At 41.3% G+C, this 17,151-nt stretch overlaps 1 protein-coding gene across 1 annotated transcript in view; it reads left to right on the forward strand.

Annotated features, from left to right (window-relative positions):
• Positions 1 to 341: 341 nt before the first annotated feature.
• PAK3 (p21 (RAC1) activated kinase 3) overlaps positions 342 to 17,151 on the forward strand; it is a 43,244-nt gene continuing 26,434 nt past the window's right edge. Inside the window, exons 1-6 of the mRNA XM_074147230.1 lie at positions 342 to 516; positions 6,800 to 6,900; positions 10,468 to 10,512; positions 11,637 to 11,790; positions 13,979 to 14,016; positions 16,587 to 16,718. Of these exons, the coding sequence (XP_074003331.1) occupies positions 342 to 516; positions 6,800 to 6,900; positions 10,468 to 10,512; positions 11,637 to 11,790; positions 13,979 to 14,016; positions 16,587 to 16,718 (645 nt within the window). The remainder of the gene's footprint in view (positions 517 to 6,799; positions 6,901 to 10,467; positions 10,513 to 11,636; positions 11,791 to 13,978; positions 14,017 to 16,586; positions 16,719 to 17,151) is intronic.

The following is a 17,151-nucleotide window of genomic DNA, read 5'->3' on the forward strand; positions in this document are numbered from 1 at the left end:
CATTTAAATTTTGCTTTGGAAGTCTGGTTTTAGAAGAAAATTTGGGCTGTAAACTACAGGGAAAAAAAAATTCTAAGTAAAAATTTCAAAGGCCTTTAACAGGGATAAAAAAAGCTTTATTTCAATGGTAATAAAGCGATTTTTAGGAATTGGCCACTGCATTTATTTGTAGCAACCAGCAGTAATCTTATTCAGAGCAAACCTCTGATAGAGAGGCTTCCTTATTCCACCAGAAGGCTTTTCTTGCCCTCTTTCCTTCCCAGGATACCAGCCTTGGCATCCTTACTTGACAGACATGCTTTCTGTTCTGCTTTTGCAGGAGGCTGTGAGGGCTGCTGAAGATGTCCGATAGTCTGGATGTTGAAGAGAAACCTCCAGCCCCACCGTTGAGAATGAACAGCAACAATCGTGATTCTTCAGCACTAAACCACACTTCAAAACCACTCCCCATGGCCCCTGAGGAGAAGAACAAGAAAGCCAGGCTTCGCTCCATCTTTCCAGGAGGAGGGGATAAAAGTAAAGTATCAGCAGTGTGAATGGGTGGCTATGTCTCTGCTTGCTTTCTGCTGGTTGTTGGTTGCCGTATTTGCTTCTTGCCACTGTTTTCTTTCTGTTTCAGTTGCAGAACACAATATAGTCCTTCCAAAGCCTTCTGTTCCAATTGCTCTAGTAACATGTTTCAGCAGAGGAGGAGGTGTTCAGTCAGTTCCTTTCTTGTCTTTGAAAAGCCAGCAAGACGCACACACATTGTGTGACTTGCCTTTTAAAAATAAAGTTATAGTTAAGCTGGGGACTCCTTTCCTTTGGATTTTGCTTTGCATTTGCAGTAAAAACAGAGATGAGGTTGTGTATTTTTGAAAATACATTTGCAGAAGTGAGAAGGCAATATGCCTGACACTTTTGGGGATTTATTTTTTTTAATGCACTTGCATTTCAGGAACAGGAGCAAGGCTCTTCTTGCTTGTTAGTTTTGCAGTGAGAGCGTACACATAATGGCTTGGTTTAAAACCTGCTAGGTGTGGTTACAGCAAGAGAGTCTTTTAAACATGCAGGAAACAGCATTTCAGTTTCATTATTTGAAATGCATTTGCAGAAAGGAGTGTGTTTTGAGTTAGTGTATTTATAGAATTAAGGAAAGGGATCTTCTTTTTTTTTGTAATGCCATGGGAACTGATGGGCTGCACCCACAAGTGCTGAGGGAGCTGGCTGAAGTCACTGCAAGGCCACTTTTCATTGTCTTTGAAAGGTTACGATGGCTGGCTGATGCTTCTGATGACTGGAAAAAAGCAAACGTCTCTTTTGCCTTTAAGAAGTAGGACTAGGGAACTATGGGCCGATCAGCCTCGCTATGCTCCCTGGGAAGCTAGTGGAGCAAATCCTTCTGGAAACCACTTTCACACAAATGAAGGATAAGAATGTGATCAGGAATAGTCAGCACGGATTTATGAAGGGGAATTCATGCTGAACCGTACTAACAGCCTTCTACCATGAGATGACAGGCTTGGTGGTGAAGGGAGAGCAGTGGGTGTTATTCCTACTTTAGTAAGATGTCCAGCAGAGCTTCCCATAGTATTCTCACAGACAAGCTGATGAAGTACAGTTTAAATAAGTGGACAGTGAGGTGGACTGAAATGCTGGGCTTAAAGGGTTGTGATCAGCAGCAGAAAATCTAGCTGGATTTCCAGTGGGATCCCACCTTTGATGTGCATCACTGTTCCTCCAAGGAGAGCTCAAAACTATGGAACTGTGGTCATTCCCTGGAGCTCCAGCTCACCTGCGCTGCTTGACTGCCTCTTTCCTGAGTCTCGTCACAGGTCATGTGGAGCAGTCGGAGGCAGTCTGGCATTCAAAGCTCCTCCCAGGCGGTAGAAGGAACAATTTCAGCCCCATTCTTCCCCTCAGTCAGGGCAGTCCTGATGGCTTCTCTCGTGTGTGCTGTGGCTGGATGGGCCCATTCCTCAGGCGGACTTGGCTGGTTCACCCTCCATAGTGCTTCCCAAAGTGTCCCTTTCTGGGAACAAAATTAATTTTCAATTGATTCTTTATAAAGCCTAAAATGAAGATCTCTCCTGGCTTGTTGAATTCCTAGAAGGAACATTTCTTAAGCAGGGGGTGCTGAAAATGGGGAGATTGAGAAACAACCCCTCCTCAAAATGATCAGTAACATTAAAAATAGATGTAATTAACTACTGGTCAGGGCAATATTAGGAAACATACAAGTATCATGATTTTAAATGTGGCTGTGATGGAAAGTAAGCTAAGACTTATAGCTTAATTTTGTTGGGTGAAATAATAAGTGGAGGAAGTTTAGCTTGGCTCGCCAAGCCCCTTGAGGTGGTTTCAGCTCGGTGTTGGCTTGTGGCTCAGGGTATCAGCTGGCTTGTGCATGCTTCACGGACTCAGTGTGACACATTTTTGGAGTCCTGCTTATAAATCAGGTGATTAATATGGCTGCTCTCATCTAGTGCAGTGCTTTGCAGCATCACAAATTTATATTAATAATTCACCGTTGGTGCTAGTAAACAGAACATGAAGAATACACCATGGCAGGGTGTTTCTGCCTGAACCTGCAGAACTTTGTTGCCTCTCATTTGCTCATCAGACAGGAGGGATGCGAGGAGAGATACACTGTGGTGTGGTCTCTCCAAGGCAATGGTGTGTGCCAGGGTTTGCTGTGCTCCGGGACCAGGAATCCTTTGCAGTCACTCCCCTGTTGGAGCGTAAGGGTTTCAGTAAGGGTTTGAGCAGTTCTGTGTTTAAAACCTTGTTTTAGAAAGACACTGATGACTCTGTGAGGCCCCTCTGTGCTTCTACAGTTGAAATAAGCCACTTAAGCATTAGTGTCCTCCTCCTTCCCATAGCACCTGACCTCCTTATGTTCCTTGGCATAGTTCCTCTCACCCCATCTCTCGGGTAAGGGTACCCCATTACCTGGGGGCAGGAAGCCAAGACGGACAACTGAAATACATTTCCAGTGCCACGTGGGCAATCTGAGTGGAACAAGGAGCTGAACCCATTCCCCCATAGCCCGTGCTGAAGCTGTGAAATTAGCCTGCTTTCCTTGGAGGTGTAATGGTTGTGATGGCAGCCACAGTGGAGTTCATAGCATCAGTGTTTCCTTTCAGCAGAGTGCTGTTACCTCAGGAGAATTGAGAGCAGAAGGAAATGACTTATGTTCTTCCAGTTGTTTGATACAACTGTGTTCTTTCATTAAACCACCTGTAATTGCTATGCTATGAAATAAATTAATACTGTGTGTGAACTGGTGGCTCCATGAAGGTGTAGTAGAGCATTCAACCTAAAGAAATGAGAGGGGAGCAGGCCCACCACAGCTCAGATGTCCCTTTCAGCTGAAGTACATCTTTGTTAAGATTACTGTGTGCACAATATCATTTCCGTTGAAGCTGCTTTAGACTTAGCTGCGGATGGGAGCAGAGTCTGACCTTTAGTCATCTGGTTGCCTCCTGTACAGAAAAACAAGAAAAGAGGGAAGAAGAAAAACCCAGCAGGGTTAAGATTAATGGAGAAGAAAGAAAAGGACAAGGCTGCTGGAGTAACACAGGAGGAGCAGAGCAGGAAGGATGGGAGGACAGCGTGAGTGACAGTGGAAGGGAGAGGGGATGGAGGAAAGAACAGAATGAGATGGAGAGGTGGGGAGTGAACAGGAGGGCGTAAGTGTGAGGTCAAACCCTTCCTCTCTCTGGAGGAAAGCTGCCACTTAGCTGAGTCACATTTTTCTGCCAAACAACTGCTCTTTTAACATAATAATGATGATGATGCAGAGTGTGGAAGACAGAACACTCTTTCCTTGTTCTCTTTTAATCTGTAATGGTTGCTGAGGTGATGTGGGTGGCCCTCATGGCTAACTGCTGTGCAGCAGGAGTGCATTGTGAGGGGCGTTTACAAGAAAATCAAATAGGAATGTCCAGTATAAAACACTTGACTCCAGTCAGTCACTGCTTCAAAGAAGTCATGCCTTTTCATATCATTTTGCCAGCTTAGGTAAAACAGAAGTGCTTGAGTTGCAGAGCCCACATAACAAAGTTTTTAGACTGGGGAGGGGTGAGGGTGTTGCAAGATGTTTAATTTTATATTAAATTTATAATTTATCAGCATTTGGACCATAGGTGTTATATCTACAGTCTGCTAGACAGAGGTCCATGAAGCAGCTGAGCCAAATTTTGGGGAATGAGCTGCAACGCTTGCCTCCAGCAGGAGAGGCCTAGAATGGACAAGTGGTGCTTTTGACTTAATGTTTTTTGTGTTGCCTTATTTTGCTTCTAGATTTGGCTGTTGCTTTGAACTGAATTTGATGATCCTTTAAATCTAATTTTCACTGCATGTTCTTGCAGATGAGGTAGGAGAAGTCAGGGTTTTTATCCACAATAAAAAATTATATATGCTGAATGGAGATGACATCTTGTAAGTGGCAACATCTATCTCGATAGTTAAACAACATAGTCTTAGAGATAAAAGAAGGGGAAACCCCTGTGCTTTTGTATTTGATATATTGCTGCCATCTTTACTGAATGCTAAATGAAAATAATTCATCAATTAACATTGTGTAGGGGTGTGCAGTACAGACAAAAGGTGACAATTAATTGAGGATACATGCAACAATGCAGAGAAAGGATTAGAAACATCCAAAATACTCTAGACTATAATTATGAAGAGCAGAGCATCTCCCAACTAAAGGAAGCTATAAAGTAGAATAAGAAAGATATGCAAAGAGAGGCCTTGTGGAGCTACAATCTGTGAGGAGGACAGACCCAGGCTGGCAGCGGTGCTGATATGTAGTGAGTTCAGCCTTTGGACGAGACTCCCCATAAACTTATGAAGCTGGCAAACATAATACTAAAACACTGAAGGAAAATGTTAATTCAAAGTCCATGAGCATAGTAGTGCTTTGTGTTAGAAGGCTGATGTGCCTGAAAATAGATTTCACAAAACTCCATCCTGGTCGATACTGGTGGAAGGGGACACTTGCTTTTGAAATAGGATACACACAAAATTGTCCTCATCCACCTGTTTTTGATGTGCATAGCATGGCTGTCACTGGCACTGCACTCAAGGAACATGGAAGGCAAAGACAGAACCTGAACAACTGCTCCTTTCTCTCCTGCTGATGTGTAACTATGGCATGTGTACTCATGGTGATGCGGTGGTGTTTAGAGATCCTGGTACAGAGTCCCATTGTGATAGGCACAACATAACCTCTCGTATATCTCTGGGTTTCTCATAACTGTTAGTGGGAAGTCACATCGCATCAGATCTATAGAGCAAACCTGCTGAGGACCACAATGAGACTATGTAAACCAGACACGCATTGAACTGGTAAGAAAGGCAGCAGAGGAGAGGTGGGATCCTGGGGTGCAGAGTCCTTTCTTTAAAGATGCGAGATGATGTGACTTTTTTATATTCTACGTGAGCACTTTGAGTGTCTTATTTCCCAAGTTTGTGTTAGTAACTCTTGCATACTGCAGGTGGGCACTGTAGTGTTTGTTCTGTTCTAATCATTAGCATGTAATTTTTCCACTGAAATGACCAATGTATTTGGCAGAATGGCAGTTCCCCTCTCGGCTGTTACAGCTCTACCACTGGCACTAGAGATGGTCCTACAGATAGCTCTGTACTGCATTATTCAACCATGTGGTAGTTAGTCTTGGAGCACGCTGGCTCTCCAGGGAAGCCAAATATTTCAGGTACTTGCCAGCAGGTTAGATATTTGAACGTGGATTTATACTGTGCTTATCTGGGTGTTTGGGAGTCGTCCAGAACTGGCATTATTGTCATCATTTTTTTGGATAAATCTGTTGAACATGAGTTCTTGATGCATTGGAGTGAAGGCAGCTTCTCTCAGCCTTTATTCCACTCATTCTTTATTGGGGTCAGTAAAACTGAGCTAAAGTGAGATTTGTGAAGAGTAGAAAGCACAGGAGATGGATGACCACAAGGGATGTCAGTTTCAAAAGGTGTTAAAATAGGAAGGAGATGAGAAACATGCAGATTGACTTCAAAGTCGGTCTCATTCAATAAGATACTCCACAGTGTGTGAATACTGGTGGAGTGATTTAAAAACAAGGAATTCCTGGAGACTAATAAAGCTTGGGGTTTATGGTTATATGTCTTAGTTAACTGAGAGCTCAAATGAAGCTCTTCCAATGGTATTTACGGGATCTTGCTGCTGTGCAGATTCTGTGGTTTCTAATACAGAACTGCTGCTTCAGCCTTTTACTCAGAGAGGAGGCAGGAATAGGATCTTTGTCTTCTCCTGAGCTGCCTGTTTTCACAGAACTTGTAGGAACCTGGTTATCTTAAAAAAAACTCTCTGATTTAGCTGAGTTTGACAACAGGTTCAAAGCATGTTGGAGAAAAGACACAGACACACGGGCAAAGAGGCATGCACATGCGTGTCCTGGGTGCTTTATTTCTGCAGGAGCCCAGAGTGAAGTCAAACAGGAGTTAGTTGCTAGATGTGAAAACTTAATAAAAAAAGAACTGATAATAGAAATCATACTGGTTAGAGATAGCCTAAGAAGGCTACTTTGTGAACAGCTTGCTTTGGCCGCTGTGACACTGATTGGAAGAAAGCCAAAATCATATAACACCTTCTAGACTTTCCTAAACAGGAGTTGACAGTTAAGGTGTTGTATTAGCTTGGGTCTATTTGTCAAGTAGGATGGATGTTAATTGATTTGTTTTCCACTTTTAAAATACTATTTTGAGCGCACTTGATTGTGAAAATTTTTGAATGAAAAGCTGGACAGAAAATAAGTGCATGTTAATGTTTTGCCTCTAGCCAACAAGAAGAAAGAGAAAGAACGTCCTGAGATCTCTCTTCCTTCCGACTTTGAACATACCATTCATGTGGGATTTGATGCCGTCACTGGAGAATTCACAGTAAGTAACCACTGTATTGCGTGCTTACCAGAGCTTCTAGTTTCTTGATGGTAAAATAACCTCCTGTTGCCAGAAACGTCAGATGACAGCAGTTAGGCTGTGAAGAAAGAGACTTTTATGTGTTGGGCTTAGGATTTGGAGTGTTTTACTTCTGATTCAGGCTGCTTTTTTTTCTCCAAGGATTGTCAGCAGAGTGCCTGTGGAAAACGAAAACTAGGAAGAACATAGGTGTATGCTTTTATCCATCCCACAAGCTGCTACAGGGGTTGGTTATTCAGTGTCTTTGGAAAAGTATAAAAAAACCCACGTGTGCATGATGTATGTCTTGCTGTAGACAATCAGCCCCAAAGTGCAAAGTCCAGCTGCTCTGCAGACAACCCTTGGAGATGCCCAGAAAGCAGCAGTGTTATGGAAGTCCATTGATTTTTATTTAATATCCTTCGAAATATGTCCATAGGCTAGGTGATCAGACACGTTTCTAGCCTTTATGTATTAATAAAATAGCAATCAGCTTTTTATACTTACATCATGACCAAGTGTATGAAGTGTTGGGAAAAATGAGTCTGGTAGAAGCTTGAAGTCTGCAGGGGGCTTCAAAGCATTTTCTCTCAGACTGCTAGTTAGGTGCTGAAACCATTAATCCTTAAAGCTAAGATGGCAGTAAGCTTACATTTGATTGAACCGTGGAGGTGAGAGGAAACATTAGCAAATTTCTGTACCACCAGTAGTACCCTGTGAGCTAAGTGGTCAGACTGTGTTACCACCATGCGTCAAATTGTGAAGTGTGCTAGTGCTGACTGGCTGCATACACCAAACGGGATGGGACAAATCGTTTGCCTGGGCAAAGGATGGTTAGTTTTCAGAATTTGAGCCCTAAGTGTGATTTCTTCATCATTTTTTACTTTGCTACTTCTGTTTCTCAAAAACATTTCAGAAAGCTGGAAACTTGGTGTGGTACAGTAGCAGTAGCAATAGTAATAATAATAATAACAACAATAACAATAGAAGAAAAAAGACACATTTAATGACAACATGTCTTCAAAGGAGTAGTGAAATTGAATTATCCTTAGTAATTAGGAAATATAGCTACATTTAAAATATGTGGACTAGTTAATTAGGCTTTTTAACATAGATGTCACTTATAAAATCTTACTTCAAAATTTATTCTGTGCCAGACCTTAGGGCTTGATTAAATGCTCATTTAAAAAGCCCGGATGTGGTAACTTTTTATTAGAAACTTGGCATAAAGCTTTTAAAGTTGTGTTTTCACTGCTATCTATCCTGGCTTTCCTCTTTGTTTTTTTTTTTTTCCTCTCTGTCTTTCCCTGTAGCCACTTTATTGTTCTGATTAATCTTCAGTGCCATTTACTTTATCTTGGTATCTTATTATGTATTCTGTTACTTTCTGCTTTTGTTTTCTTCCTTTTGTGTTTGCATCCCTTCTCCTTGTCTATCTTTTCTTCCTTCCTTTCTTCTTCATTTCAGTGCTCTCCCCCCTGAATGTTCAGCTGTTCTTATTCTATATTTGTTCTTCCTTTCAGCCTTCTGCCTTTATTTCTACCCTGTGCTTCAGACCTTTTCCTTGTGGCTCTATGCAAAAGCGATGGGTCACAATCATGTTCTCTTGTAGCTGACTGGTGGTGAGGATCCCATTTAGTTTCACATCCCTGCCAGCTGGAACAAAAAGGAGGGGCATCGAGGTTAACACACTTCACTTCTAAGCGTGAGCACTCCCTAGCAGTACTTCAGAGATCAGGGTTTGGATCAGTTTGAAGGTTGTTATTATCATCCAGTGTGTCAAATCAGTCTAGCATCAAAGATTTTTTTACCAGCACAGGTCCTGGCCTTTTATGGAACAAAGTGATTGTACATGGCTAAATATGTCCAGCTTTATTACTGTAGCACATTTATTTTTAAATATCTTTTAACCTTTCAAAACAGTGGACATTATATGGCTGCTGTTTTACAGTTACACAATATTTCTACAATAATAGCTATTCCTAAAGCGTGGAAGCGCAGTGCTGCAGATTGAGAAGGCTCTAACTAATTCAAAACAAACCAAAGGGACAGGTGACTTCCCCTGTGCAGCGCAGGACTTAACACTGCAGTCCCTAGTGCAGCAAAACGTCAGTCAAAGCACTAGCTATCAGCTCCCAACTAATCCCAGATGCAAGGATTATGTTACACACTACATTAGGCATTTGATTTGTCCCAGCCTGGGTACAACCTGTGTATCAGCTGAGCAGTCCCGTGGTAAGTATGTCCTGCTGAAGGGACTGCCACTAGCCATATCATGTAAAATATATTCCCTCTGTCTAGTGATCACACTGTCTGTCTCTTTCAAAAGTTTGGAAGTGCCATGGGAATGTCCAGTAAATGTGCAAATATACGGGGGGGGGGGTGTTGTTTGGAATTATGACAGTTGTCATGCCAATAGTGTCTGCTCTACTGTTATGTGCAATGCATCGGGCCATTTTCTGACACCGAACAGTCACCCCCAGCTGCATTACCTGATTGCTGTTAGTTGCATCTCAAATCAAAGTTGCATGGGCTCCTGAGTTTTCAGCTTTCAGGCTTGAGCACCAAGCTGTGTTGTTGCTCATGAACGTATGTTATATCTCCATTTCACTGTGCTTGGAGCAACCACATTTGCTAAGAATTAGGGCTTTTAAAGCTCAAAATAAAATTGGTCGGAAACTGTTGTGCGGGAGCATGCTGCTAGAGCTTTCTGTTGATTTATTTTGAAGAAACAGTTGCATTTTCTGAATGGAGGAAGAAGTGTGGTTTGCAGGGCTTTGGGGAGTGCGTTTTGTAAGGCATGCATTTTTGAAACAGTTTCCTGATCCCCAGTCTAGAATGAAATGTGGTCACCCACCAAACTTTTAAAGTTTCAAAGTTATGACATTAGCAAGTGGGAGAAAGTTGTGGCTATAGATTCAAAGAAGTTGCACGTTATTAATCTAATCAAGCATTTCTTTAGAATCGTCCTGATTTTTGGTCTGACACACATAGATTACTTGTGTTATGACAATACACAACCTCCCAGTGTGAAATCTGATTTTGACCAGCTGCTTTCTCCACTGCACTATGTTGACTCATGCACTGGCCAATTGTGATCTTGGAGCTGGAGAACCATTGGAAAAAAACTTGTGTAGAGCCATTCAAAAATGCTAACCTGGCTTTCAAAATTAGACAAACAGCAAAAACCCAGATCTTTCTCTATTATTTTTATTTTTTAACTAAAAAAAGAAATTGCAGGTAATTTTTCCAGTCACGTGCCATTAATCCTCAGTAATGTATTTTTATGAGGGAGAGAAAAACTGGTTTAACAAAAGGGAGGAGGGGGAATGATGCTTCCAAACTTTGGAACAGTTGTGATTTTTCTGTTTTCCTAAGCCTGCCTTCCTGTAGCCTGTCCACCACCTACTCTCTTTGGTATCTACCTTGTAACTCCCATTTTAGATGGGACTTCCCCATTTTGGCCCATTGGTTTCCTCCTACCACCTTCTAAGTTGTCCCACATTCTGTTTTAACTTTCTTTTCTTTCTTTATTTACGTCCATTACAGCCAGATCTCTATGGCTCACAGATGTGCACAGGGAAGCTCCCAGAGGTGCGTCACAGGCCCAAAAGAATCTTGCATCAAAATGCTTCTTTGAGATGTCATAGCACTGCAGCAGCAGGTTGATGTGTTTGCAGTAGATTTGTTGCTTGGCTTATCCCACTTTTTTCCATTAATCCTAAACTTTGGAGGCCCATGTCACACATTGTTTTGTGGAGAACTTCTTAGGAAGAAGCTGTATTAAAGTGTTTACCTAGATTGGGGTGGCAACAAGGCAAGGTTAAATGTACTTCAGGTATAGTTTTTCATCAATAAACCTTACGATTCGCTGGTAGATGTTGGCTGTGCAGTAAATGGGGAAAATTGCAGGCTTTCAAATTTAGGAAATTATACTGGATATTTAAAGCAATTTTCATCAATATAATTTCAATGCAGAGCTGCGGCTTTCAGCGATTGGGTCAATTTTCAAATGCCACCGTCACTTGTAAGATGTCCGAGAATTCATGCGAGGCTTTGGCACTCTCAGCCTGTTTTCCGAGTCCCTGGTTTCTGTATATTTACAGTAGAAAAACCTACAGAGCTACAGGAGCTCGAAAAAGAGACATCCTTAGCAGCAGTGGTACAATCCAATGTGGCAATTTTGAGAATTTAAGTGCAGATTCTTAACCCCGCAGTGTTCCCTGGTATGCTGAAAATTAATAGTATCAGAGTGGGGGGTTTCTTTTAATCAGATAGCAGGGATCATTTCAGCAAAATGTGTTTGTGTTGTTAAGCATTAAAAATCCAGTGTAAAGCTCCTAAAATACACTGTGTTGTCCACGAATATAGAATAGTCTTGCTATGTCTGCACTGAATCACCAGGAAAACAAGCTAAGCCTTAAATCATTATTCCATGGAAGAGCAGAGTTGATTTAAAAATGAGTTTCATGCACTTTTTTTCCTATCACAGTCATAACTTTCTTTTCTTTTTAAAGTTGGATCCTGGTTTTAGCTCTATATTTTGATAGAGAAGAAAATGATTGCATCTAATGTATAAGCCGCTAATTTTAATTGTAAGGTGTCATTCAAAATTTCTGGAAGTAATCTTACAGGTAGCATGGGATCTTGGTAAAGATCTGTGAGGCTGCGACTTTTAAATGTTCTAAATCCACATTCTTTCCACTTGACATCTACAGGGCATTCCAGAGCAGTGGGCCAGGCTACTACAGACCTCCAACATAACAAAACTGGAGCAGAAGAAGAACCCACAAGCTGTTCTAGATGTTCTCAAATTTTATGATTCCAAAGAAACAGTTAACAACCAGAAATATATGAGCTTTACGTCAGGAGGTAAGTCGACACCTCACTGCGAAAAAGGGAGTGTCAGACCCCAAAATGAGTCAGACCAAAATTCAACGTTTAAGTGTTCAAGAAGCAATCTTAAAAAATTCCACAATGTGGAATACTCCTGAAATGAATTATATTTCTCCTTTTGTCCCCTAAATGTCATTGAAATTGTGACTTTTCCTTGTTCCTTGCTTTTAGAACTAAATAAGATACTAGATGGAACAATCTTTACCATTTTTATTCAGAAGCATTATGGCCAAAGATCATGTTTACTTTTGTTTCTTCACATCCTTGTTTTCACTGAATTTCAGTGAATTTTTAGAGTTGGAAGGGACCATAGAGATCATCTAGTCCAATTCCCCTGCTGAAGCAGGATTCCCTAGAGCATGTTAGAGCATGTTACTCAGGACTGCATCCAGGCAGGTCTTGAAAATCTCCAAAGAAGGGGACTCCACAACCTCCCTGGGCAGCCTGTTCCAGGGCTCTGTCACCCTCACCGTAAAGAAGTTTCTTCTCATATTTGAGTGGAACTTCCTATGTTCCAGCTTGTGCCCGTTGCCCTTCATCCTCTCACTGGCAACCACTGAAAAGAGTCTGGCTCCCTCCTCCTTCAACCCACCCTTTAGATACTTATAAGCATTGATAAGGTCTCCCCTCAGCCTTCTCTTCTCCAGACTAAAGAGTCCCAGCTCTCTCAGCCTCTCTTCATAAGGGAGATGTCCAATCCTTGACTCATCTTGTTCCTTCACAATGTTCAGATTAGGGTACAGGATATACTTCTTCTGTTCATTTTATGAGTTACTCTTGCATCCTGTGAGGAATAGGTTAGAGACTATGAGGACTTTTTGTGATACTTTGTGGTAGAGGAGAATTTTTGAGGATTTTTTTGCGTTATCTGTAGGGCAGATTAGGTTGCTAGGCATAAATTCACAAACAAACTTAGAACGGCTGCTGTTGTGATGGAAGAGGAATGTTGCCACCGAGGATGAGAAGGCATCAATGTCCAGAGCAACCTCCGTAGCATGCTCATTCCTGGAAGATACTAGTGTTTTAGATGTTACTGTCTGAAAGCCTGCAAATGTGATGGGGGTGTCATTTTTTCCCTTGGTTATGTACAGTCTGCAGAATTGTAGTGTAACCTTGAAAAAGCGAGAGAGCAAGTCTGTGCTGCAGTTGGCTTTTTTTTTTCTTTGGCCCATTCTTTCTTTTTGCCAGACACTCTGGCTGGTGACACATCTAGCATGTAAGCAGAAGTTTTTACTAGGTGCAGCGTATCTGGCTTTTGTATTGATGTGTTCTTTTGCTATTCCTTAATAACTGAGTTAATTTTTAAACAAAAATGCCATTAAGATACCACTAGTTTGGTAAAGCTTATGTCAACAGCTTCAGCTAATAAGGGGGTATCTCTATCCAACAGGGTGTGGACAGCATCTGTAATTTAACCTGGTGGTTCAGTTCCCTACACACAATGGTCTGTGGCAGTGGAGTCTGTAATTTCCTCAGTTTACTGGTTCAACCAATACCACTTCCAAAATGCAGACCGGGAGAGCTTCTCAGAATTCCTTCTAAAAACTGTGTGGTTATCTCCAGAATTTACTAGCATTTCTCTTCTTTTGAGGGAAAGCATCTTTTTTTCTAAATTCCGTAATTAAAAGATTTGACTGTCTAACTTGACACTTAATGTCTGCTAAAATAGCAATTACATTTATGACAAAATGCAAAATTCAAAACAGTTAGTGTACACTCCTGAACTTAGGAGCTGTTACTGTGCTATGTCAGAATAGAACTGCCACAGCAAAGGGGGATTTTGCAGAAGCTTTTGTGGGGAAACATTTCCACAAACGAAAGAGAATCAACACATGCAATTTATTTAAAAATAAAAATGAAATAAAAAAGGTGCTTTAGCTCTTGGGTGGAACAGAGGCATTGACTGTTAAAGAACAATTTGCATTTTCTTGACCAAGTTTCTATTTATTTTATTTACTGGCAAAAAATAGACACAAGAAACTAGAAAAAGAATAACCTAGAATTTCATCCTGTTATCTTGCTTGCTAGGTGAAATAACCATTGCTACTGGAAGGGTGTTGTGAAAGAAAAATGCTATCTGTTTGGATTTACTTGTTCTGTGGGACTCCCCACAACAGGCAGTTTTATAACAGCATCTGGTTAATTTTCCCCTTGCCCATTGCAGATAAAAGCGCCCATGGATACATAGAAGCCCATCCTTCGGTGAGTGTGAAAGTAACCATTGACTTTCATGGCGTTTAGGAATTGTGGAGCAAGGTGTGAGCTTTGCCTGTTGTGATAGAGTGCCAGCCTTGGAGGCTGAAAGAAACTACGTTTTAGTGTCTTTGCTGCAGCAGAAAAGGGAGCACTGGCTGTTTTCTAATTTTCTGTTTAAAAACTTTCAAACAGATGAAAGCCTGGTTTTGCAGACAGAAGATTGCTTTGCTGTTCTTAGCCATGGTGGAATATATAATGCCCAACAATATGCAGTACTGTCTAATTAGCCCATTTTAATTTAGTTTTAACAACTCAGAATCCATTTCTATTAAATTTTATGATTTATCCTTAGTACAGCTAGATTTGCAGCTGAATATAAATAAGGTTATAATTGACATGTAACTCACTAGAACCATTGAAAGAAAGTTTTAAATAATCATCCGCTCTAATTAATACTGGATTGCCATAGCAATCCCAGAGATGCAGTCATGACATCCACATTAATATTGTCCAGATTTATTAGTGTTAATGTTAGTGCATTAAATAGCAAATGACTGAATGGGGATTTAGCCTTTATTTTCAAGTGTTAAGCAACTTAATTTTAGGTTTGTGATTACACAGCAGAGAGTGTGTATAATGAAATGAAAATCATCTTTGAATATTCACACTTCAGATTTTCAATTGATGCCACTTTCTTTGTTTTTAATAAAACACACTTTTAAAAGGAAGGTTGGGGTTCACCAGAGCATAGTAAGCCTTCCAGTGGGTAGTGGATGACACATTGGCAGATGCTGTGGTATTTTGTTCTAGCAGACACAGACAGGGGTGAGTCAAGATGTCAGCATTCAAAAGTTACCGACTCAGAGAATGTTGGATGAATGTTATAGTACAGGGAAAACAACTCTCTGACAGGATGGAGCAGTCATTGAAATTACTTTAATTTCATTTCACTCCTTAATGGGAGTCTGGCATTAAATAATATGACATTGTATATGTTCTAGCTGAACAATTTAGGGCTGTCAAACCAAGCATGGAGCTCAGTGGAAAAAATAGTTTTAAGAATTTGACATAACAGAAATGTGATTATTCCTTTCTTTATTTTTCCCTTAATCATCTGCTGTCCCAATGTAAGCAAGGTGCTAGTGTTGCATAGAAAGCTATAAACTGATCTAATGTATGATAAGTAACATTCACCTTTCCATTAGGGCACCCCTTGCTTGACAGACTTGGCCCTTAAACCGGTGTTCAGAATGTCTGATGTATCATTCCCTACTTTGGCCAGATTAATAGCCTGTTTCACCATTTGCCTTTAAAAGTTGGGTAACAGAACTGAGTCTCACAGAAAATACAGTACTCCGTGTGTATCTATGTGACAGTGTGTTCGACTATAGGTGACTTAAGGCAATGATACAATTGTTATTCAGTAAAACATGAAGATTAAGTCTTGCTATTACCTGCTTTCCATCCTTTACTGGTATTTATACTGGACCAAATTGATGCCGTTTTAAAGATAGCGTAAATGAGATGTGAATATTTAGAACAGTGCCTTTGATTTGCTTCAGTTCTCCCAGTGGCCTGTTGTAGCCAGCTTTATAGCAGTTGGTAAACACATAACAAGGCACCTTTTCAGCTTTTTGATTCACCAGCGAATTTGTGACACTGTGCTATAAGCCCCTGCCTCTGAGTAGCGGCTGTGACTGGGAGGAGGGTGTTCAGCTCGCCTGAATACCTGCACTGTGGGCTTCAATTTACATGTAGACAACTGCTCAGCCAGACCTCCCTTGCCTGCCCCATATTTGCAGTCTGCCTGAAGGTGGACTACACCCTGGCAGGGGCTTTTCTTCGCTGCCGCCTGTGACAGGGGAGCCGGGGGGACGCCTGCCTGGCAGCCCCGTGCAGGGCCGCAGGAGGCACCTTGCTGCTGAGAGGGCAGCACCCGCTCTGGGTTACTGCTGCTCTGGGTAAGAAACAGGCAAACAGTGGAAAGATCAACGTGTTAACTTATGATTAGGTGAAGAGGAGGATGATGCTGAAAAAGGAGCTACTAAACAGGGAAATTCAGCACACTGGAAACAGGCAATAGGGTTACCCTATAGGCAAAATAGTAAAGAAACAAATAGCCTTTCTCTCCAAAATCAAATTCCCAGCAAGACGATGAAGGAGGCTTTGCACTTTGAAGTGTGTTAATTAACCTAGCCAGTAGACACCTGTTAGCTTAATTAACTGCTAGCATTTCTGTAGACACAATGCCAAAGCAATTAACCAGCAACTAGATGTGATTTCTAGTGATATATTCAAGCATTACATTTTGTGAAATTAGACTTTGACTAAGCATGGGAATGATTTAGTTGTTTTTAGCAAAAATGAAAAACACGAAGACAAATTAAGAAAACGGCACAGTAATTTGTAACCTTTAAATTGTATTGTGCCATGTGTAACTTAGAACTGAGGCCTGTAGGACTATAGGCATGTCTAGATAGGTTTCTGATGTCTAAGCGGACTAAAGTTGTGTGTAGTTATCAAACCTCCCACGTGCCAAAATGGTGGCTGTCACTCATCCTTCTGTCTGTCCATAGAGCACAAAAACAGCATCAGAACCCCCGCTAGCTCCCTCTGTTTCTGAAGAAGAGGATGAAGATGATGAAGAAGAGGAAGATGACAATGAACCTCCACCTGTTATCGCACCACGGCCAGAACATACGAAATCAGTAAGTCCCAGCTTTGGTTAGCTCTGTATTTGGTGTAGTTCAGAGCTGGATGTTTCTGATCAGGCAGCACTTGCAAGTGAAGACTCTGAGGGCTGAGGGCTGGAGTCCTACCATGACATAGTGCTTGACTCAAGCCATTGACACCAGGAAAATCTGTTTTGAGCTTTCACATATAGTCATGAGTTTCCTGTGATTCTGATAGGGTCCGTGAATTTATCTTAGTATCAGATAAGAGGTAGCATTGCGTCTTTTAATGAAACTGGTGTGAAAGTGAGCAACTTTGTCCTAAGTATCTGTGTGTAGGCTCTCTGTCATCAGTGGAGAGAGTGGTCATCAGATGCAGTTCACACCTTTGCAGGATAGATAGGAGAAACTGTCCCTTGGAGGTACTTGTCCCTCTCCACAGGCTATGTAAGTAGCTAAATGAACAGCT

The sequence above is a fragment of the Numenius arquata genome, chromosome 5 (assembly GCF_964106895.1).
Source record: "Numenius arquata chromosome 5, bNumArq3.hap1.1, whole genome shotgun sequence".
NCBI lineage: Eukaryota > Metazoa > Chordata > Aves > Charadriiformes > Scolopacidae > Numenius > Numenius arquata.